At 37.5% G+C, this 22,290-nt stretch overlaps 2 protein-coding genes across 9 annotated transcripts in view; one reads left to right on the top strand and one right to left on the bottom strand.

Annotated features, from left to right (window-relative positions):
* Positions 1-5,341, top strand: part of LOC126375150 (uncharacterized) — a 371,263-nt gene extending 365,922 nt beyond the window's left edge. For 4 of the 5 annotated variants that reach the window (XM_050022007.1, XM_050022004.1, XM_050022005.1 and 1 more), the window contains 2 exons: positions 36-130; positions 1,072-5,341. In XM_050022007.1, coding sequence (XP_049877964.1) covers positions 36-130; positions 1,072-1,237 — 261 coding nt within the window. In that variant the 3' untranslated portion in view covers positions 1,238-5,341. Of the gene's footprint in view, positions 1-35 lie in introns of all 5 variants that reach the window. The other variant, XM_050022008.1, reaches the window with a different exon arrangement.
* A 219-nt stretch (positions 5,342-5,560) lies between these two features.
* Positions 5,561-21,584, bottom strand: LOC126375158 (dolichyl-diphosphooligosaccharide--protein glycosyltransferase subunit STT3B). 4 transcript variants are annotated; one of them, XM_050022020.1, is made up of 16 exons: positions 21,274-21,584; positions 20,972-21,190; positions 20,643-20,886; positions 19,923-20,121; positions 17,323-17,494; positions 16,965-17,143; positions 15,429-15,616; positions 14,657-14,850; positions 14,090-14,192; positions 13,333-13,575; positions 12,235-12,332; positions 11,167-11,295; positions 10,697-10,781; positions 9,708-9,731; positions 7,344-7,388; positions 5,561-7,262 (listed from the first exon to the last, which is right to left on the bottom strand). In XM_050022020.1, the coding sequence occupies exons 1-15, from the start codon at positions 21,456-21,458 to the stop codon at positions 7,368-7,370; spliced, it is 2,283 nt and encodes a 760-aa protein (XP_049877977.1). In that variant the 5' UTR covers positions 21,459-21,584; the 3' UTR covers positions 5,561-7,262; positions 7,344-7,367. The 4 variants fall into 4 exon arrangements, with proteins under 4 accessions (XP_049877977.1, XP_049877974.1, XP_049877978.1 ...); XM_050022017.1 differs by lacking the exon at positions 7,344-7,388; XM_050022021.1 differs by lacking the exon at positions 9,708-9,731.
* Positions 21,585-22,290: the final 706 nt, after the last annotated feature.

The following is a 22,290-nucleotide window of genomic DNA, read 5'->3' as shown; positions in this document are numbered from 1 at the left end:
GAGTTTGATTGTTAACACGTCTTATCCACATCCAGGGATCAGTAGGCCAGGTTCCGTCAGTCGCCGCGGCATGCACCTCGTCGCCGACGTCGTATGACGGAGAGGAGTTCCCCTGCAAGATCTGCGGGAAGTAAGTGCCTGCCCACAAGGAGCACGCCAGCCTACCGCTTCATATGTCTTCATCGACAGCGAAATGCGCAAACGCAATTTACGTGGAACAATGTCCTGCTGACGCTACTCCCACCCCTAGTCCCTACGATATAGCTTAATATAAAGATAAGCTTTCGTTTGTAGAGTTCCGTTTCACCTAAATTGCCTTTTGTGCTAGCAGCACTAAGAAATAGGGATAAAAAATATTTACAGCTTCGTACGTAACTAACATGAGGGAAAAATATGTTAAATTAAGTTATAATATTGCGCGCTGGTTCAGTAAATGCTATTAAGTTTAAAAGAATCATGAAATCGACAATCGAAGTGTTCAAAATGTGCCATTTGCTGAGCCAGGACTCGCAGGTTCAGTGTTATTGATGTTGATTGCATGTCAAGTTAATGTTTACATAAAATCCTCTTTAAATAACTGTTTATGTATAAATGTTCATTGTAACATGTGGATTGTTGTCAAACTGTTCTTATTCTCACACCTTAGTTACCATCGCACCGTAACGTAAGGACAAACGAACCAATTGATATTGTTTATTGAAGAATTTGAATAGTTTGAGTCCTTTACAAATCATGCTAAAGTGAATATTGTGGTATAGTTACCTTCTTAACATCGACGTTGTAAATATAAATATAACGTATTTTTATTAAAATAATGCTAAGACAGTTAATATATGTCCATTACAATAGGAAGTAAATGGTATATCTATATTTTATTTATCGTACTTATTATAGGGCTAGTATATGAAAAAGATTTGTGTATTAATGTTGTATGTATATAGGTTTTTCAACAGCACTAACGCTATACGCTTTGCTTTAGCAATTCTGCTTTTTGTTAACCTGACTTATATTTCGCTTCTTCTTGTTTTTCTTCTGTTGCCGTAATTAATAGTAAACCCTATTATGTTTCAGAGTATTTAACAAAGTTAAAAGTCGTAGCGCACACATGAAGTCACACCGGCCACTCGACGCCGAGCCGAAAAGGCCCAAACTCGAAAAGCCTTATGAAAAGGTCGAGAGATCTGATGACAGAGCCCACGCGACAGCTGAATACCACAGCAAACCGCCCGCACAGTAACAGTGTCCTTGCTCACTCATTGCGCCCGCGCGCCGCCACCTTCTGGCCCACGCGACTAATCATAACATACCTCACGTGCTAACGTGTTGTGTAGTCTGTGCACCGCGCGGTGACGCGGCGACACCCGCCATGCTAACGCGCCCGCGCACGCTCGCGCCGCGACCCCACCCCAACGCGCGAATGACTCGCTCGGAGTCGGACTTGAAATGCTGAATCGCTAAGCATTTACTATATTATACAAAATAGATTTATAAATTACTTAAAGTGATCTAGAAAAAAACGACGTAGTGACTAGTAGCTAGAGAAGAGTTAGCTTGGGAATCGAAAGATTACCTATATAAAATACCTACTAATTGTTTCGAAATTGTCGTAACGCTAAGCTTGAAGAGAGCGCTAAACATATTTTGTATAACGATTGATACATAGATAGATAGTTCTTCGTAAATTTTTTATATGACAGACTTCTTAATGTGACTTTGCAAGTGTGATGTTGTAAATAAACAGTAGTTGGTTGTTGAAGCCGCGGTCAGTCGACGCGCGCGCTCTAAGTATTCGAGATATTGATCTATTATAAGTATTACAACTGTGTGTGATACATACATAAATCGTGTAGTAACTACACTACCTCGTTTCTAATCAATTGTTTCATTTTTGCGAGCCCAGCTCACTATTACATAATTTGCTTGTTTGCTCATTATCTTGTTGTTATTTTGTAGTTTCTTACGTTTTCTTTATTTATCTAGTCGTAGTAGACAAATTTATGAAGCGCACTTGGAATTCTTGCCTTCTGTTATAGATAGTTAAATAAGACAACGGAACTCAATTCAGCATCCGTACCTACTAGTCACATATCGATGATAAAGCACGCTAGGCGAATTGACAGAACAGCTCTTGTGTGAATTCGGTGAAATGAAGTTGTAAGACGGTCCGTCTATTAGGTTCAGTTTACATTTCCTCAAAGTATCTACCGCTCATGGCAAGATTTACAGCAACACTCAAATGTCCTGTACATTTCGTGTAAAAAAGTTCGTGTGCTATCCGCACTGGACTTTCACCCTAGATCGTTAATTGTTTTATTGCCACGTTTAAAAAAACAGCCTTTTGGAAAATCCTACATGGAGATACAAGATTGAGAAACCCTGCTTTAGTCAACATTGACTATTTACAGAGTCTTAATAGAAACTTCTACACCGTATAAACAAAATCAATAAAACATAGCGGAACGTGTACAACTCATTCACAGAAGCGACACACAATGAAATGGAGGGATAAGTATTTTTTTACATCAAACTATTATTGAAATGCTCAAATGTTCTATATTTTATGTTGATAATATTATTATCTAGACCGTTGTTAATAGTTCTGAATATGCTATTATTTGATACTTGACATGTATTGTTAATTTTTGAGTGTACGTTATTTTCTATGATAGATGTACTATTTGTATCTACGTGTACCTACGTGTTGTGATATATGTATGGTTTATTGTTTCAATGTAATCTGTCTGTTAGAAGTACAAAGCGGGCAATAAACAGTTGCTCAAGTGTACTCGTACAAGTATCTTATATCTGTATTCGGAACTCTACTTAAGTCAACTGCTCCCAAAGTTAAAATTCTCTTCACTCAAATATTTCGGGTTGTGACATTTATAAATCTACTCACTTTTCGTCTTCCGAAAGAAACTCTAACTTAATTTTGGGGCAGTATTCCTTAGAAAAGACATGTTAATACTTTAAATATTCTCGAATTATTTATTGTTATTAACGAATCCCTCTTAGATTAACAAGTTATAATTAAATGTATAAGAGTGCGTGTAACGCTCTCAGTATTATATACCTAGTTCAAAGGAAAGATGTTAACTTTATAAAGAATTAGTTCAAAATCGAAATGCCACTATTGAAAGATGAATATTATTCTTGTGTGTATTAGAACTGGAAGTGTATTATGTTTCCTTCCACGAGTACCTGAATGGACTTGCCAAATACAAATCATAATATATTTTCCTTTAGTGTCATGGTACTGTTGTAAATGGTTATTTATAAGTATAAATGCAAAAGTTACGCTATACATCACTAACTTGTGTGATTATTTGGTTGTGTTCTATCTTAACATTTGTAGACAAATTTTCTAACTTAGTTTTACAGTTAAGTTCTCAAATTGCCAAAGTAATTTCAAAAACTAATTTATTGTAACTGAGTTAAGTATGCCATATTTAGGATAAATTGGAGTATTGATAGAATTGAACTCGTTAGTAAGAGTATCTAGATAAATTATTGTTTTAGACTAAGGCGAGGCTTTGACGGAAACCCCAGTCTTGGTATGAAATATTTACAATGCTTACGAAAACGTTGTTAATTTTGTATACTTAGATGAAGCGATGTGGTATTTCAGACTAACCACGATTCTCGGACTCACAAATATATATTTGTTTGTACTGTTCTCGAAGCGTATAGAATTATTTTCGTATAATATAAAACAAACAAACGGGCTATTGTATAAATACTCAATATTTTTTCGATATACGTTACCGGAGATAGGTCTACAACGTACGATTACGGTTTATTGAAGACAAGTCCCTCCAGAGATAATTTTACAATACTCTTAGCTTAAGACTGAAAGGTACTCTCTAAATTTTAAATCTGAATTGATTGCCAAATGTAGGTCCTATCCTGTCCTTTCGCTTTTGGTTTCTAGTAAGTACTCCCATTCCATGTGCCAAGTCGTCATACTAGTCAGGGTATAGAATAATAATGCCCTTATTGTAACAAGCTGTAGCAGGCTCGATGTTAGATCGCGACGCGCGCGCACATTAGATGTCATTAGAAGCCGTTGTATTCGAATAGATGCACTCAAATGCTAAGTAAGTATTAAAATTAAGATCGAGATTAATACAACCTTGTTTCAAACTTAAATATAGAAGTGCCTTACAATTTTATTTTTATACTCTTTTAGTTACTTTTATTTATCATTTTTATCGAAAAAAGATAACACAAAGCACTGGAAATCGCATTTATTATGGTCCACCGTCGCTCTGCCCGCCAGAGCGGCGCTGTTGGATCGCTCTAATTTATTTCTTTACTAATCAAATCTTTACTTATATTTTAGAATCTAACTTTAAAATTAGACAGGCTTACGATAAAGACATTATACCGATAGAGTGTCGGAAAAGATCATTGTAGCTCTATATTCATTTTTTAATAACTTTTAATAACTATAAACGGCATAGAAACATAAATAAAACAATAACTACAAGTCAATTGTATGAGAACTAACATTTAAGAGAAAGATAAAAGAATAGATATCTATCTACAAATATGTAATGTAACAGCAGAGATACAGCGCTAATATTGGACTGTGTTCAAACTAGTATTGAGGACCCTACATTATGTTTGGTTTGACATCAGACCGACCCTTCCCTGCCTGCCCCGTCGGCACCTTGTGTAAGTACTTCTGTATTTGTGTCAACATAAAATGTTACTATTCTATAGTATTAATATTTTGTAAGTCTAAATGGATATATATTCTTCTAATTTTGTATCGGATAGTGTGTAAGGCGAGCATACGCCGGTCTTCAATTGGATGTACTTACGTACCTAATACGTATTAAACTTGTAACATAGAAGTAGCAGTAACACGTGCCGACTGCACGATAATTGATATTACACTCTGTGTTGTGATTTTGAACGTTCTGTACATTACAAAAATCTTTGAAATACTATAAAAATTGTAGACACCTCTTTAGATTAGCACAATTCTTCGCGTAGACACGTTAGGTCAAGTTTACTAAGCATTTAGATTACATTGAAATAGGTAATCATTGGAAGATGTAAGTGAATTACGTATAATAGATTCATTGTTAATATTCAATGTGATGATCGTATGACAACGACTAGCCCCGACGAGCGCTGCCCGCCCCGCTGGGCGCCGGGTGGCTCGCACACAACTTCGCATATCCTTGAAACAATAAGTAATAAAGTAAAAAAAAACTCTATTATATATATATATTGATAAATTTATTAGGGTAACTAATTTTTTAAGACAATGACTATTACGTGATCTTTTAGATTGTCTTTATTAATAAATATATGGTGAAGGTTTTGTCAATTTGTTTTTTTTTATTTTCCCGTTAAGACTTGCGCAGGCGACGGGGCGGCGCGGTACTTTTAAACACCGTGTGACCATTGGCAGCATACGATTCCCTTTGCTCTACAGTTCGCGGCAAAATTGTTCCGCCTACCCCGCCCCGCCCCGCTGTCTATGCAGGCCGTTACCCTACCCCCTAAACGCAGGAGTGTAAGTAGGATTACGAAATAAAAGAAGGTATTCATCTCCATCTGTTTATTAAGAACATTGCAGACCACAATGACATCTTACCTACAGATTGATAAAACTCTGTTTACACGAAAAACAAAAGTGCTGTGCAACAATAAAATAAAAAACCATAACATTTTACCCACTGGACATGGTCACTGAATATTTAATTCATTAAATTATTTGTGATAAATTAAATGCTTCCCACGCAGTCACAACAATCAAGATGAGAGAATCAGTATACAAACTAGTTGACACCTATCGATTATGTATTCGAACTTTGGTAAATTATAAATACATTTAACAACAGCGATGATATTATTGCCTTCTTTACGACCGTACAATCTAAGATAATAAACTTGAAACGATACCAAACTAACTTGTGATAAGTACTGAAGTATGCAACGAGGTACATCTTGTAGGTACTACGAAAACGAATGTGAAAAATTAAGAGGTTACTACACAGTGAAACAACTAACATTAAACTATTAATTAATTATTATACAAATGGACGTAGCAATTATAAACATTATCGTCATCGAACAATATTTATTTAGTCGTAACACGAGTTCATTACGTGACGGCAATGCAATCGAATGATTTTGTATGACCAAAACAAAAGGTATTACGATGCTGGCATATCGTAAAGTCGAATAAAAGTTGAACTCTATCTGGCTGCACCACATTGCACTTTTCTATGCTTCTCTCTCCTTTTCTGACACTCAGAACGGTCATTTGCTAGAGTGAGATAATGCGACCGCACGCGGCGGACACAAGCTGACGGAGTGCGGTCGCACGTTATTCTATCTTTATCTCGCTCTACCAAATGACGGTTCTAATTGACAGAAAAGGATAGAAGCATAGGGAAGTGGGTTACGGTGCAGCCAGATGTAGTTCAACGCTAAAGGAATAATAACACTGTGTTTAACATTATAATCTTATAGTGTTTAACTTAAGACTCGAATCAAGGCAGTTTGTTTGTAAAGTAACCAAAATAACTTCACACAAAAATATTAAATGCAACTGTTCATAGGTAAAATGTACAATTTTAAACACGAAAACAAATGATATAGTTATATCGAACAGAACCAAGGATTTTACACATGTGGACTAAAAGCGTGGAGCAAATTAATGAACCATTTAGTGGTCTTAAAAACAAACTTCTCTAGCAACACGACGTCCACGGCAACTCCAAACTCATGTTACGTTTGCACCCAGTGCAAGAAATCAATTTCAACTAAATAGATCTAAACATTTTAAGAAACTTTATCTAATGGACTAAATACATACAGAATTGGTGTCAGTCATTCAATTTTTATGATCAGTGGTAAATATGCAAAGGCATATTTATGCTAACTATAATGCACTGAAGTTAATTACAAAGCTATAAAATCCATATGTGTCTATGGACATTTCTCTATGAAAAAATTATGCGAAAAATGGGGTAATTTTTAGAATTATACTTTTATAGTTTAAAGGTTAAGGCAACATCTGATCTTCGAAAACCTCGAAAGCGTCGAGGTGTTCACAAATGTCATAAGTAGAGTGTGATATATTGCCGTTGCAAGGTTACCACTGACTGGGAACATTATCTGGCGCGCCTGCGCAATGCGCCTCGCATTCGCTAGGAGTGACGTCACTCCAATCGCACTACCTTCTTCCCCTTCACCACCGTAGGCTTATTCTTCATCAAGCCTTTTCTCCTTCTAGACGTCTGTTGAGAAGAAAACTACATGAAGAAATACTATACATATATTCTAAACTTCACTACTTACCATAACATGTAAACACTTACGGTATTAACAGTATTAAATATAGTTTACTTGCGCATCGGATATTTCTGCAATATTAGAGAAGCTATTATCAATATGTCACACTTGTTAATGTGCGTATTAATAAGCGGCGGTTATAAGAGAATGGCTTTTAAATACTGTTTTTATTACCAACAATTATTTAAACCGACTAAAATAGAGCTCTCCTTTTCATACCATACTGTCACGTACTTCTATTGAATTTATATGTACCTCCATACCTCGATTCGAGTGTACTTACATAAAATTTGGTATCTGTATACAAATATCATGCAAAGCAACGAATATTATTTAGGTATTACCTATGTCAGTGGCGTAGCTATGATAACTGTCAGAGCAGAGAGTCAGAATATATACACCTTAGGTAAAATATGTGGCGCCAATATTTTGCATAATGCGTAGAGTTTCTGAACTTAAGGTTTGAATAGTTAGCGCGTGTAGAGTTAGAAGCTTGGCTCTACATAAGATCTGATAACTTACTGACATTGCGATCGCTATTATCTCGTCTTGGCTACATTTTACATGAAAATATTTTTGGTGGAATATTTAATAACTTAAACAATAATGGTGGTCATCCAAAACAGATAGCGTCCCTGTGTATCCAATACTCTCTTAATTCTTTCAATAATGTCACGTTTGGAGTAGTCTTGTACCATACTTAAAGACGTGGAAATTATATTTGGATGTATACAAATAATTATACATAAGTGCACTGTGCATGACAGTATAAGTTACATATATATTTCATATTCATATGACCATCATAACGAACTAATTACAAACAAGTTTTATTACAACACATTACAAACATTTTATCAACCACGCTGTAAGTTATTCTAGTTAAAAGATATTTACATGCAATTTGAATCTTAGTTATATATATACACAAATAATTTGTTTAGAAGTTTAATCAAAATTATTAAGGTAAATCCACACGAGATACTTCAGTGTCGTACGGTCACGAGCATTAATATGTATGTATACACTTTGGTACCTGGTAACATTAACTTTTTTGACAAATTGAACTGTAAGTCTCACTAAATGTCAAATATGTTAGTGCGACAGAGTCCTAAAGTGGGTACATTATATTGCTCATGACTGTACGTACATAGAGAAAAGTGTGTATAAGTTTTACTTACTTCAACTTTTTCGAATATTAATTTGCTATTAAGTTTTTTTAACTACTGTATTGTAAAACGTACCCTATTTTCTGTGAAAAAGATCTTTAAATACTTATTGCATATTTAATTGACATGACATCACAATCATAGCAAATATTTCAATCAAAATACAGAAGACAGCGTATGGAGGTATGAAAAGGAAAACCCGAAGGAGTAGACATTTAAAGCTTAACATAACATGCTCACATTCGCTATCAAAGAAATAAACAAACACAAAAGTAATAAACATCGATAAAAACAGGCAATAAAACGCACGGCAACAATTTACTACAAAATTAACGTAAGTAACTGAACAGTTTCCATCAAACACTTGTAGAGTTGTAACTCTACACATCCCAAAGACAGTAACAGTGCAGAGTACAGTCATGAGCAATATAATGTACCCACTTTAGGACTCTGTCGCACTAACATATTTGACATTTAGTGAGACTTACAGTTCAATGTGTCAAAAAAGTTAATGTGACATGGTACCAAAGTGTATACATATTAATGATCGTGACCGCACGTAGTACGTATTTTGTACGCGCGCAAGGGGATGTCACACCCGAGGTATATGAGCTGTAAAGGGGGAGTGGGGGGGTACTCATCAGTGTTTTTTTTTTTATTGTTAAATTGGTAAGTACAATTTTATTTCTTACAATATTAACCCGCCAAACTGTTACGTTTGATGGCTTTGTCTACCTCCCCCCCCCCCCCCCCTCCCTGCCGCCCACATACCTCGAGCGGTGACAAGAATTTACGCACGGACTATAAGCTCAATATTACACATTGGTGCCGATTCGATACAACCTAATTTTACTTAATTTGACAAGAGTAAAACTAGCTCTATCTCTTTCTTGAACTTATTGCATGTGCAGGACTGCACTAGTTTAAAAGCTATCAAACTGAAATTAGGTTTGTTTGGGTCCGAATAGGCACCGTTGTTTTCTATAAATTGCGGTTTTCATCTCCAATTCCGAACACATAAAAACAGACGATTAATATGCCACTTTAAATTAAAAGCCCTGTAAAATAACCCCAATAAAAACACATAATCAAAAACACAAACATGCAATGCAACGAAATATTAACAATTCCCAAACAAAACGGTACAAAAACGAGACAAGCCCACATCACGTGACAACCAACCCGTACGTGTAAACCCCCATAAATTTACTATTACTGTACCGTTGATCCGACTCCTAATGAATTCTGGAAGAGGAAAACTTTGTCTATCACCAGTGAAAGATATACTTAAGTACATTGTGATACGTGAGGTTTTTAGTTACACTTACATAACTGAGCGATGGTAGTAATATTATGTAAGTGTGAAAGAGTTAGCAATCACGTTTTGCGACGAAGCAACAGTAGACGTAGCATGGACCCGTCATATCGCGCGCGATTTGAACCAACATTGTAGGCAACAGGACAATCTAGTCAAATGAGATACTTTTTACGAAACGTCAAATTATAAATTTCTATGGAATTTGTATAGAAATACGCAAGTATACGTATAAACATGGTCAAACGTCTTAAAGTTCAAATTAGTCAAAAAGAAAAATGAGCTTAAATCCTCTTAGACTGGCTTTTTATAAATTATCTTCGACCCAGCCACCTAGCCTATTTGACTATATGATAAATAAATCAGTTCCATTCGACGAGATATTCATGATCCATTATTACGGCTGCTGATCTGTAGTCATTTTGACATGTAGTCAACTCGTCGAAGACCTCATTGTTTTTTTACGCGATTAAATGTGTGTTAAAAATTGTGTATATTTTTGATCTCAATTAAAAACCAATCAGGTGTCTCGTCATAGCTTTTATTTCGATATTTTTTTAATAAAATTGTGTAGAAACATCCCTAAGGCTCCACCTGGTAAGGAAACCTGTGCCTAGTATTTTTTATTTATTTATTTACAACGCGTAAAGCCTTAAGTATAATTTATGTCAAATCGTAGCATGATTAGTGACATATCGCTTGTCTCTTTTCTACTAGGCTGAATACCGATAGTGGGAAAGGGACATACGTTCATCTCTTTTACACTAACTTCCTGCTGTCATACTAATCATGCTACGTTTTAAAGGTGTTAATAATTTTGGCTAGACTGGTTAGTAAAAACGTCAAGCGATTGTTTAATTAGTAATATTTGTGTAAATAATGGTATATTTGTTACCTTTTTGGAGAGTTGATTGCTGGTAGAAATCGTCCTCTTAGATAGTGGTAAGCGAGGACGGTTGAACTCATTGGGCTTTTTCACCCTGCGTCACAAAACATAAGCATAATAAGTCCGCGGCTTCACTTGCGTGGTATGTCCTTCAGCGTGGACTCTGATGCTTAACTCTATACACGGGGTTAGTGACATCGTAATGAATACTCACAGGGATGATTCAGACAATGATTCTGAGTTGATATCAAGTGGATTTTCCTGTCGGAAAACTCCTGAAAATGTTAGTGTTTTTCATAATTTTCATTTCCATACTTATGTGACGGAAAAATCCACTTGATATCAACCCGGAATCATGGTGTGAATCATCCCTCTAAGTTGTCGAATTGAATTTGCGTCGCACGTGGCGCGGTTGCTGTACCGCGGTTGGAGTAAAACATACAACTTGAATACACCACTACACTACTACTTGGACTAACCTGTATATTCTAACAAGCCAGTGTTCAGTAGTGTAGGCCTCCTCGAGGTAGGTAAGCTTAAACCCACGGTTGCCTGGCAACGCGCCGCGCGTGCGGTCATACCCTGCAGGACTACCTCCGCTATCATATCTGTAAGTAAAATACATTACATATTATTCTTTCGTATGGGTTGCAACAGCCTCCGTAGTCTAGTGCTTAGAGCTTTACGCTCACGATCTGGAGGTCCAGGTTCGATTCCCGATGGGGACATTGTGGAAATCACTATGTGACGCTGCCCTTTGTTTGGTAAGGACTTTTCAGGCTTGAATCACCTGATTGTCTGAAAAAGTAAGATGACTCCGTGCCCTCCGGTTGATTGAGGGGAAGCCTGTGCCCAGCAATGGGATATATATAGGCTGTTTATGCTATGTTATGGGTTGCGAGGTCATTAACCGATGTCATCAACCCAGCAGGGCTAACATGCGCAACGTGATAAAATTATCGATCGATTCAATAAATTTTGTCTAAATCGATAAGTTTGTTTTACTCTGACATTTTTTGACAGATCATGACTTATTTGGGCACCAATCGACAAAATTACATAATTATATCGTCAGAATCGATAAAAGGTCCGTGACAAAATTTTATATGTTGCACATGTTAGCTCTACTAGAATTACCGCCAAGTTAGTAGCCAGAATCGATTGCTCAACGTGCCCTCCTCCGATTATCTTACTTTCGGACCATCGGGTCATCAGCCTGTAATATCCTAACCAAACTCGGGATCACAAAATATTTTTTGTGATAATATAATATGTAGGGTCGTGGAGTAAAATTGAAATAACTGTGTAATACTTTTCTTATATTTTCTCTAATTTTTTTCAATATAATACAGAGATTACAGAGCACAACCTCGCTTTCAAAATCTACCCGTCGCCATCTTCCTTCCCTTCCTCTCTCCCCTCTCAGTCCCCCTCAGGACACGTTCATAAACTTCACCTCATACACATCACGTTCATAATAAGCTTTCATTCCCGCATATATGTCCGTTTTTAAATGCTAATAAAAAATAATGTAGTATTTCACTCACCTATAATAGGATAATTTGTACATTAGACAATTTAACATAGTTTTAGAGCCTTCATTATCTATCCTATATTCTCCTCTCTCTGTGAAGTAGTCTGCTTCCTGAAATATTAATATAAAAAAATCAATTCCGTACCAAAATTTTATTTAAAACGTCAGTTAAAGTTCTTTTCAGGGTTGATTCTACTGCACATACAGGGTGTTTGTGACATCGTACCGATCACTGAGAGGGATGACTAAGACCATGATACTTTATGAATGAAAATTAATGTTTTGTAATTGTTTTTTTTTTTAATTATTTTCAGTTCCATACTTTTACGACTGAAAATTCCGCTTGATATTAACCTCTCATATGCCGAGATACCAGACACAATAGATTTTACATTGTGTCTGGTCGAGATCCGCGTTCCGGCGTTCGAAAGATTAACTCAGGATAATGGTCTGAATCACCCATCAAAGTTTTCGATGTCACTGTCAAGAATAAAGATACACATCCTGTATATCATCCTGTACATGTTAAACGAGACTTTATAAGCAAGCCAAGCCAAGTTATAGCGCAAATCCTTTTCCCGAAATAAACATCCAAAAAAAACGGCTAAAGTGCTACTACTAACAATTGACAATCTTTTCACCCAAGAACAGTGCGATTGTTATTTATTCCAAGTAAATAAAAGTTATTTTTTCTTCTGTACAGAAAGCTCTGCGAGATGAGATGTGGGTACTTAGTTGAACGTACAATCAAAGAACAAAAGTTCAGTCACTGATCTCAGCGAATTATTTGTAAACAGTGGTGAAATTATGAACCATTAGTTGTAGTTGTTTTTGTAGGTGTTTTTGGTCTATTACAGGAACGACATGTAACCAGGAGGTCTTAAGTGCAACCAGTTAATTTATTACTTTGCAAGAAACTGAAGTTTTGCAGTTTATCGTACCTCCGACTAGTCCAAGAAATATAGTCGCGAGCTTATGACATGTTGTGTTTTTTTTTGTATCCTGCCATTGTCAGTATTGTTTCACCAAATCACATTTAATAGGTGTACTGTCGTCACGAGAAGATCGTTACTGACCACAGCCGTTAGAAAAATAAACTGAATCTGCTTACGTGAATATCCTTAGGGTGTTCACCCTCAGCGATGCGCACCATCCATATAAACTTGTTGATGTCGTCTCCGGAGTAGCCGATAGCCCCTCCAAAGATGACCAGAACATAGTCCACGTCTAACGCTGTCATTATATCGTACGCCGCACTCTCGTTAGAAGCCATAGCCTTGCCGACCAGCGCGATATGTGAATTGTTCCAAGTATTATTGTCCACTAATGTTGTACGGTTACCCATTCCGGCAATCTGAAAAGTAACGTTTATTGGAAGATCGGAAAGTGTGATAATCACTGTAAAAGCACAGACCGGTCAGTCCATACAAAAATCTCGTTCTTACCGTATGCCGCCTTACCGCGTAAGTGCGAGCGAGATAGACAGCGTAAGTTCTCTTACTCCTTAACGGCTTACCGCCTTATTGATTAAAGTAAGACCCAGTGGGGAAATCAAGCTTGGCACCGATATGAATTAGTGCAGAGAGGAGTGTCCGTTCTATACGTAGTAATTATTATTTGCTCTATAGTATTGGTAACACGTGGTTTCCAGGATAATGGTAACAGACTCGCCCCATATTACATGGGCGAGGAGTCGAGGAGTGCGTGTATATACTATATACTTTTGCTTATCCCTTCGGACGTGACGCTTAATTATTGTTGTTTTCTTACGTTTACGTTTCTTATCACGTTTTTCTATGACGTTTAATAAAAAGTAACTGATTTTACTAGTTGTAAACTAGCGTATTATATAAATAGGTAAAGGGTACCTGATATCCATAATCCCACCAAGACATGACTCGCGCGTCCTCAGCTGTGTTCTGTGAAAGCCAACCGTAAGCTTCCCTGAAGTCGTCCAGGATTCTACGTGATCTGTGAACAAGTTGAATGAATTTCAATAACATTTCAAAAAGACATTCCAAACTAAATCAGTGGGTTCAAAAAGACCACAGCAAAGTAATTCATCTAAAAGGCAATATTGCTTCCTCCCAACTTATAGGTATAAAAGGATTAGGGAAACAGTCACTTCATTATTTTGTTTGATTTTTGCACGATAAAGCGAGAGTAATTAAGTTTGTCATACAATTGTTGTTCTTCTGTCTAGTCCATAATCTTTCTTTTCGTTTCGCCGCAGTCGGGTGAAATAAAAACCGGGTGAGAGCCCTCGACGCTCCTAATTTGTCCGGCCAAGTAATGCCATATACGGAAAATCGACAATAAGTTACGTCAAAAAAGTCGTATTTTCGCCATCTCTTGCCCACCGCTACTGCTGCTGATTACTTGTGGCTCTGCCCCCTCACATTGCAGATGTGCGTGAGTATATGTATGTCACTTACCCATCATTCCCATAGCTAGCAAGCACGATACTGGGGCTTGAGTAAGCGTTGGAGGTGGCCCAGGTGCAGTGCACGGAGAACAGCATCAGCAGGATCATGAACGCGATGAGGATGCCGGAGCGCACGTTCATACCAAGGCCCGAGTCGGCCGGCGGCGGCGGCGGCGAGTGGGACCGCTTCTTTAACTTGCCGGCCTGCGGGAAGATGGCGTGATAATCTTTCAAATGCAAATATTGGTGCTTATATACTTAACCTAATTCTAGTTTGTCATTGGTGATGATTCTTGTACACATCATCTAGTTTCATTCTAAGTTATACCTGTCATTCTCTTATCCGTCGAAAAGGAAAGGGACGGGTTATCGACAGGCTTATAATTTATGGAACACACGTCAATTTTAGGCAATAATTCGACAGAACTGACATGGCATTAGTAAGTAGTTACCGGGACTAACGGCTTAACGTGGCTTCCGAAGCACGGATCATCTTACGTCCAATGTCCTAGCCAAACTCATCATCATCATCACTAATTAAGAGCCACACTCTTGTCGGTGTAGCATTCTCCATGCTACTTTTTAGGGAAAAATAGGCCAGTGCCCAGTTCCCTCTTGATTTTCGCAAAACTAGCCCTACTAAACTAGTCCTAGCCAAACTAGAGATCACAAAATTATAATTGTCCCACTGAAACGTGATTTCACGAACGTGAACCCAACGCTCAACCACTGGACCATGGGGCCTAAGACGGAAGTGATCTTGGACCTATCCCCAAACTTACCTTGTCATAAAGGTTCTTAGACTCGTCGCTCTCAGCTACAGGCACGGGCATGTCTTCTTCCCTCAGGATCAGGTCGTGAAGTATGGAGAAGGCGATGCCAGCCAACACGCACACCACGGGCGTGAGCGTCAGCATCAGACGCACCATCACGCCCGCGAAGTATACCGCGCTTATAGCGTACAGCGCCACTGGAAAAGGGGATTGCAATTAGAATGTTTCTTCTTCTCTCTTCTGAGCCTCCGCAGGAAGAGGAAATGGCTGAAAGTAGGACTGGATGGTGCCATAGCATGGTTCCATCACAGCACAAGCTTTTACCCGTATTCCTATTATACACAATTAGTTCTTAAAGAAAAATGTGAACACTGGCAATAAATTTATTTTATTCTCTATTCTTATACGGGGTTGTCATAGTGGCCTACGTGATGTTAAATAAAACAGAATCGGTCAGCCTAAACTCGACTGATAAATCACTATGCTAATGAACGTTATAACACAGTATTCTGTACTTTGAGCTAACTCGTACCGTGGATCTTTTGTAAAATGTAATCTGTTTAGAATATTTTTCACCGGCTCTAAACTATAGAGCTCGGAAAACAAAGATCGATGATCACCCTTTCGATTTAAGAATATCCGATCTATAGAGAAGTTCAGTAGACGTAGTTAGTTCAATTTATTTTATAGAATAAGGAATAATAAGACGAATAGAACGGCAACTCTCCGCTCTACACCAGCTGCTGAGCTGGGTTTACCTCACCTCCTCCGTTTTACTTTAGTCTAACACTAAGATGCGCCTGGTACAGTCCCTTATATAAATATCGCCTCTAAGTTTTTCTACCGTTCAGGTGGTCCGCGCATAAAACGCAAACTTAAAAAAAATCATTCTTATCATTTACCCAAGACAATCTGCATCTCAATATAACATGAGAAGAGGTGTACATGAGAAGTTACATAGCATAAGTACAATAATGATTATAAATACAAAAGGGCCTTTGTTGCTCAGTAACAAAGTCGACAACATGCAGTGACATCGTAACGAAAACTTTGAGGGGTTATTCGGACCATGATTCTGAGTTGACGAAAAATCACACTTGATATTAACTTAGACTCATGGTCTGAATCATCCCCCAAATATTCGTTACGATGTCAAATGACAACATTAAAAATTATTAAACATAATGGCCCCGATTCCTGCAGACACCGCCTAATTTTATATTAAGTTATATCCGTCATTTTCATATCCGTCGAAAAGGAAAGGGACGGATGATTCACAGCTCTTAATTTTAGGAAGAATGAGTAAATGAATGAATAACCCGGGCGAATCAAACGGTACGTCGCTGGTATGCAATCCGTTTGACGTGCTGTCTACTTAACTGTGTCGGGTTATTGACATGGTAAAATTTTTAGACGGTTGGTTTAGATTTGTGCTTAAAATTGACGTGTGTTCCATAAATTTTATGCTTGTCGATTACCCGTCCCTTTCCTTTTCGGCGGATAAGAAAATGACAGATATAACTTTAAAAGCACCATTATACTTACCGAAAACTCTTTCATCGTTGATATTCTTGACGCAGTACCACAAACCGACGGGGAACGTGCAAACCAACACGTGCAGATCGAAGAAGAAGGAAGACCAGGTGGTGGGCTGATGCTCCGATACCGACGCGATGATGGGAATATGGATCTTAGCGTAGCCGGTGTCCCAGAGAGAGTAGAACCTGGAGGGGTCGAACATGTTAGTAATCTTCTTCTTTTTTGTATCACATAACACAAACGTAACATGGTCGCAGATAGGCAGAGGTGTATATATATTTTGGTATGAACTCCTCTTTTACTTATTGTAAGTGAAAGGTAGCAATATATTTTTTAAGGCTTAAAATGAAGATTTGGCACGCACCTGCCGCTCCAAGGAGCGATGACCCCCATATATGTCAGAAGCACTACCACTAGGAACACCAGGGCGGCGGCTATTAAGCCTCCAACGATCAGCAGCTGTTTGAACTGACCCTTGGGACTCAGACTGTGCAGGTATTTCAACGCACCAATAGCCATTAACAACGCGAACACACCTGAAACAACCGTTTGGGTTAGAATTTTTGGAATATAAGATTACTAATGATTTGATGAAAAAAGTTGGTGGAAAGGCCCTAACGAGCATTTCGTATGAGAACCGCTGCCGCCTATTCAACTCCACTCTATTTTACTATTACTCCTTCCTAGATCCTTCTCAAATTCCATAGCTACTTTACTGGCAATGTATATTTTATATGATAGGGTGCAACTTTATCATTACTTTTCGTAAGATACTGCATACATTTTTTGACAAATAGCCAATCATACTAAGATTTTTAGCTGTGTTATGGTGGGATCTGCATGATAGTCGATATTTGACTTATTGCCCTGCAGGTTATACACGAGACGACCTTTTAATAAACTATCGCAGAGCTTCGTGAGTCGTAAAGTTTGCGGACGAATTGAGTACAAAGTTGAAGTATGAACCTTTTGCTCTTTATTTATTTTAAAACATAAATTAGCACATCCATTTATTGACGAATGTTATATGCTTCTCTTTATAACAGCAATAGGTTTGAATAGGTACAAACATCCATCCACATAAAACATCCAACCATAATAAAAGAAATAATTATCTCCAACTCAACACAGACTATGGGCATGGATATTGAACTCTGGGTGATAGTGGTAGGGATTGTTTTCGCACCTCGTGTGTGGCGCGTGTCGGCAGTAAAACAATGCACTTTAGATGTGTTATCGTACGTATTTCGACTCATGAGTAAACACACGAACAATGGTCTATGACGACCAAGATGCGCGCTCATATAGTACTTGAAAGGTTGGTACTGTGTAGTATTATATGATCTGTGGTACTGTTATTGCGTAATCGTGCGTGTACGCAAGGTCGAACTCGTACGGAAACGCGATCATAGTACAACCGAAGTAATGTTATCGGGTAAGAACCGATAGACAAATCAATCGTAATACAATTCCCCGCAGGCGCGTGCGCGTGTAGTTAAGTGATCTTATGTAACGGTATTCCTGAACATGTAATTAATTAAAGGATTTTTTGATTTTATACCACGCACCCATGCTTAGGGAAACTCACAAAGAAAATGAAATCGAAAAAATCTGACTCGGACAGGACTTAAATCACAGCTCTTGTCAAGCCAGGACCGGGTTAACCATTACACCACCGGGTCCTCTAGGACTTAAATAATGATTTTTTCGATTTAAATTTCACTTTATTTAGTTAACTCTTTACGAACTTTATGATATGGCACCTCAACCGAATTCTATACTTCGAAAACTTAAGAAATACATTATTTCAACTTTAGTATTTCGTAATTTTCGCTACGCCTTAATTACTTGTATTTTATCTGAACTAACACGACACCCGATACGTCTCATTAGCGGAATTCAAAATATACGCATGTTCAAGACAATTGAATGTTGTACTGAAAATGTTTACGCAACTGAAATTAAGTTGCTATGAAGATGGTTGTAGTATCTCTTATAAAAACAACTACCAAGCAGTAGTCACGCAAAAATTCGAAAATGGTACAACCTATTATGATGAAATTCTTTTGTGTGGGTTTTTGAATGGTTTAGAGCCACAATTAGATGGAGAATTGGTGCTACGATCGTGCAGCCCAACATCCGCTAAGTTCGCTAGTCGTAAACAAATCCGTCAAATAAGGCCGCCAAATACTTTGATGAAGAATTGTTTAACATTGTTTTGTGAATGTAAAACAAATAGTGCATTGAATAAGTTCAATTAAAATGATGCTAATGGCGAAAGAAAAAGAGCAGACGTGAGATTTGCGACAAATTCGATACTCATTGGTCGAGTATCGAATTTGTTTGAATTAGGTAGATATAAAGTTTAATGGACAAGGAAAACATTGTCAGAAGACCTGAGTTTTCTATAGATTTTTAAAGCATATATTTCGGTCTCTTTTTTATAATATAGGAATGATAAGGAAAGAGACATATTCTTATTTTTATGCCCTTTTTTGTCGATTGGTTGGTAACAATACATAAAATAATACAAGAAACAAATATGAATAGGCAAACAATGATAAGGAACTGAAGCCTTATCAACATTTTAATGAGGTTTCAGTACAAATAACTGCCCATTTAGTACCACTCGTAATTAACTAACCAGTTAAGTAAGTAGTACTTAAACACAGTAGTACTTAGAATACAATATTTATTTAAAACACATTGGTAATTAAATTTTACGATATGGGTAAAGAAAGTTTTATGGAAGAATAAGGGGAGAACTTTACCTTTCCTTATTATTAGTGACCCAAGTTGTACACTATCAGATATCAAATCTGATACTCTATTACTTTGATAAATAAAATGGGAAGTTTTATTTATTTACAAATAATACTACTTAGTAGAGGGCACTTTTTTATATTATTAACCTGAATAATTTTTATTCTTCTAATATTACCATGAAAAAATATGGTTTCTCACCTGAAGCAGCCATATGTTCGCTGGTCCTGATCGGTTGGAAGCCGACAAATGGAATCTGCATGGAGCACAACAGACCCACAATGTAGAACACGGTGTAGCTGACGAACAGGCGCTGAGAGAATCGCCCCATGATCAGCAGCACGAAGACATGAAGGGGGATCAAGTTGATAATGAAGACGTAGCCACCCCATGCTGATACCTAAGGATATATAATAACATAACACAATTTCTGTATACATAATTGTGTGATAGAATGGCATTTTAGTTAGGAACTGTGACTTATACCAATATTTTAGTGAATTTTATTTATCAGTCTTTATATTTGTTGTGTTGTTAAATTTCTTGCAGCTGTTTAAATGTACATTGTTTTCCTAATTAATGATTTAGAACAAATAAAATTCTCATTAGAAAGAGTAAGTTTAAATTAAAACATGTCAATGTTATCACATAGATCATTAAAAAGTTCTAAAACAATATGTAAATTACAAAATGATAACATCTAGTTAGTAATCATAATTATTGAAACTGTGTAATGCTCAATCTCATGCTTCAAACAGCTTCTCTGCACAAATATAAACTGCATTTTTATGGCTATTCCGTAAATGATTCATTGATAAGCACATTACACTATTACACAACATTTTCAATGGCCTATTCTGAAGCAGTTTAAATGATAATGCACACATCTCAAGGTCAAAAAGAAAAAGTGCAATAACTCACCATGTAAAAGTAGGACAGTGCTGTACAAACTGACCAGAAAATTGATCCACTTTTCACACTCTTTAGCCATAAATAATATGTGAACTGTAAGGCAAAGATTGCAATGCCTTCATTATCATAGCTTCCTGCCACGGACCGGCTGCTGTACCCAGGGACTATGGCTATGAAACAGGCAGCAAACAGGCCTGCTCCCCGAGACCACAGCTCTGAGGTTAGCAGGTACGTAGCTATGGCTGTGAGACCACTACAACCAAAATATCTCATTATTTTTCAAGAACTAACCAACCAAGACATGAAGAACCAGATATAAAAAGTGGAACAAAATTTACCTGAAAACTGGGGCAAGGAACACACATATATCTCTAATGTGAACAGGGATATTCAGAGTGTGCAGTATCCAATGTATTGTGCCTGAAGTGATCATAAGGCCGGGGTACACGGTGCCGCCGACGATACGCCCTAGAGGGTACCATGCTCGCTCGTCGAACCAATTCAGGAAGTTGTAAAAGCCATGCTGCACCATATAAGCGGTGGAGCGATAGTTGAACCTGAAACACGCACGCATGGATGTAGGTAAAAAGCGATGCTAGTCTACAGGCTCTAAACTTCCAATAAGACCCTACATACTCACCATGGGTCGAACTCGTGAATGATACTCTCGAAACGAATTACAGCGAAAAGCCGGGAGGCGAAACCGGCCAGCCAAGCCAGTGACAACACGGTCACAGTAATCAGCGTGCTGAAGCCGGCGGTATTGTTAAAAAACGCCTTGTTTCGCCCATTCCCTTCTTTCGCCACAGTTGTGACCGGCGTCATGATGTACGAATACGCTAAACACTATTCTAAATATCCACAAAAAATATATTTTCATACATCAGTTCCAACAATTCGATTTTACAAAAATTGACTTTTGTGAAATGAGTGACGGACACGTCTCTCCTAAAAAATACTTGCCAGTAGCAAAAAAATGCATTGGGTGATTGGGTGTTTTAGCATTAACTACTGAGACCTGAGACACGGTCCGGAAAAGCACAGAAATAACAAAAAATATTATTCGCCACATAATGCAAACAGAGAAATAACCATACTGTACATTTTATTAGATGTAAAACGCTCTCATCCATCCACACAGAAAGAGATGAAATTTTTTGCAGGAAATCATCTCCATGTTAGCTTTGAATTTAAAAAACATCTATTGCCGTTTTCGTTTTCACGCACGCCTTTTCGCACTTCTCCAATTCTTATCCGGTCCGAGTTCGTCAAATGACGGGTCCGCCGTGGCTATAGAACTAATAAAATGATAAATAGCCCCTACCTACCGCATTCTGTAATCCGTCATCCATCCACAAACATTTTTTATAAATCTCTGTCCATCCATCATCCGATCTCTAAGTAATTTTCTACTATACGTCAATCTTGGATTCGAATCGGATAAAAATCGGGTGTAGTGCGAAATCGCCCTAAAACGGTCCACCGGTAGTCCATGTTGCTCTATCTATGCGCAAATAACACAGAAAGATGCTTGCTACTTATATTGCTTCATTTTATTTCGATCAGAATAACAAGGGTATATTATATCCAAAAACAAAGATAAAAGCTGCTATGTTTGATATGCAATAAATTAGAAAGTAAAACAAAGGTAAATCTG

Source organism: Pectinophora gossypiella, chromosome 18 (genome assembly GCF_024362695.1).
Source record: "Pectinophora gossypiella chromosome 18, ilPecGoss1.1, whole genome shotgun sequence".
NCBI lineage: Eukaryota > Metazoa > Arthropoda > Insecta > Lepidoptera > Gelechiidae > Pectinophora > Pectinophora gossypiella.
This window is presented reverse-complemented; position numbering and strand designations above follow the sequence as displayed.

Excerpts from the sequence above, each read along its gene's own strand:
- LOC126375158 (XM_050022017.1), bottom strand. The coding sequence starts at position 21,458 with ATGACGCCGGTCACAACTGTGGCGAAAGAAGGGAATGGGCGAAACAAG. Across the intron at positions 20,122-20,642 it reads CACTGTCCTACTTTTACATG|GTATCAGCATGGGGTGGCTA; the intron begins GTGAGTTATTGC and ends ATATATCCTTAG. Across the intron at positions 14,851-15,428 it reads CTAAGAACCTTTATGACAAG|GCCGGCAAGTTAAAGAAGCG; the intron begins GTAAGTTTGGGG and ends ATCTTCCCGCAG.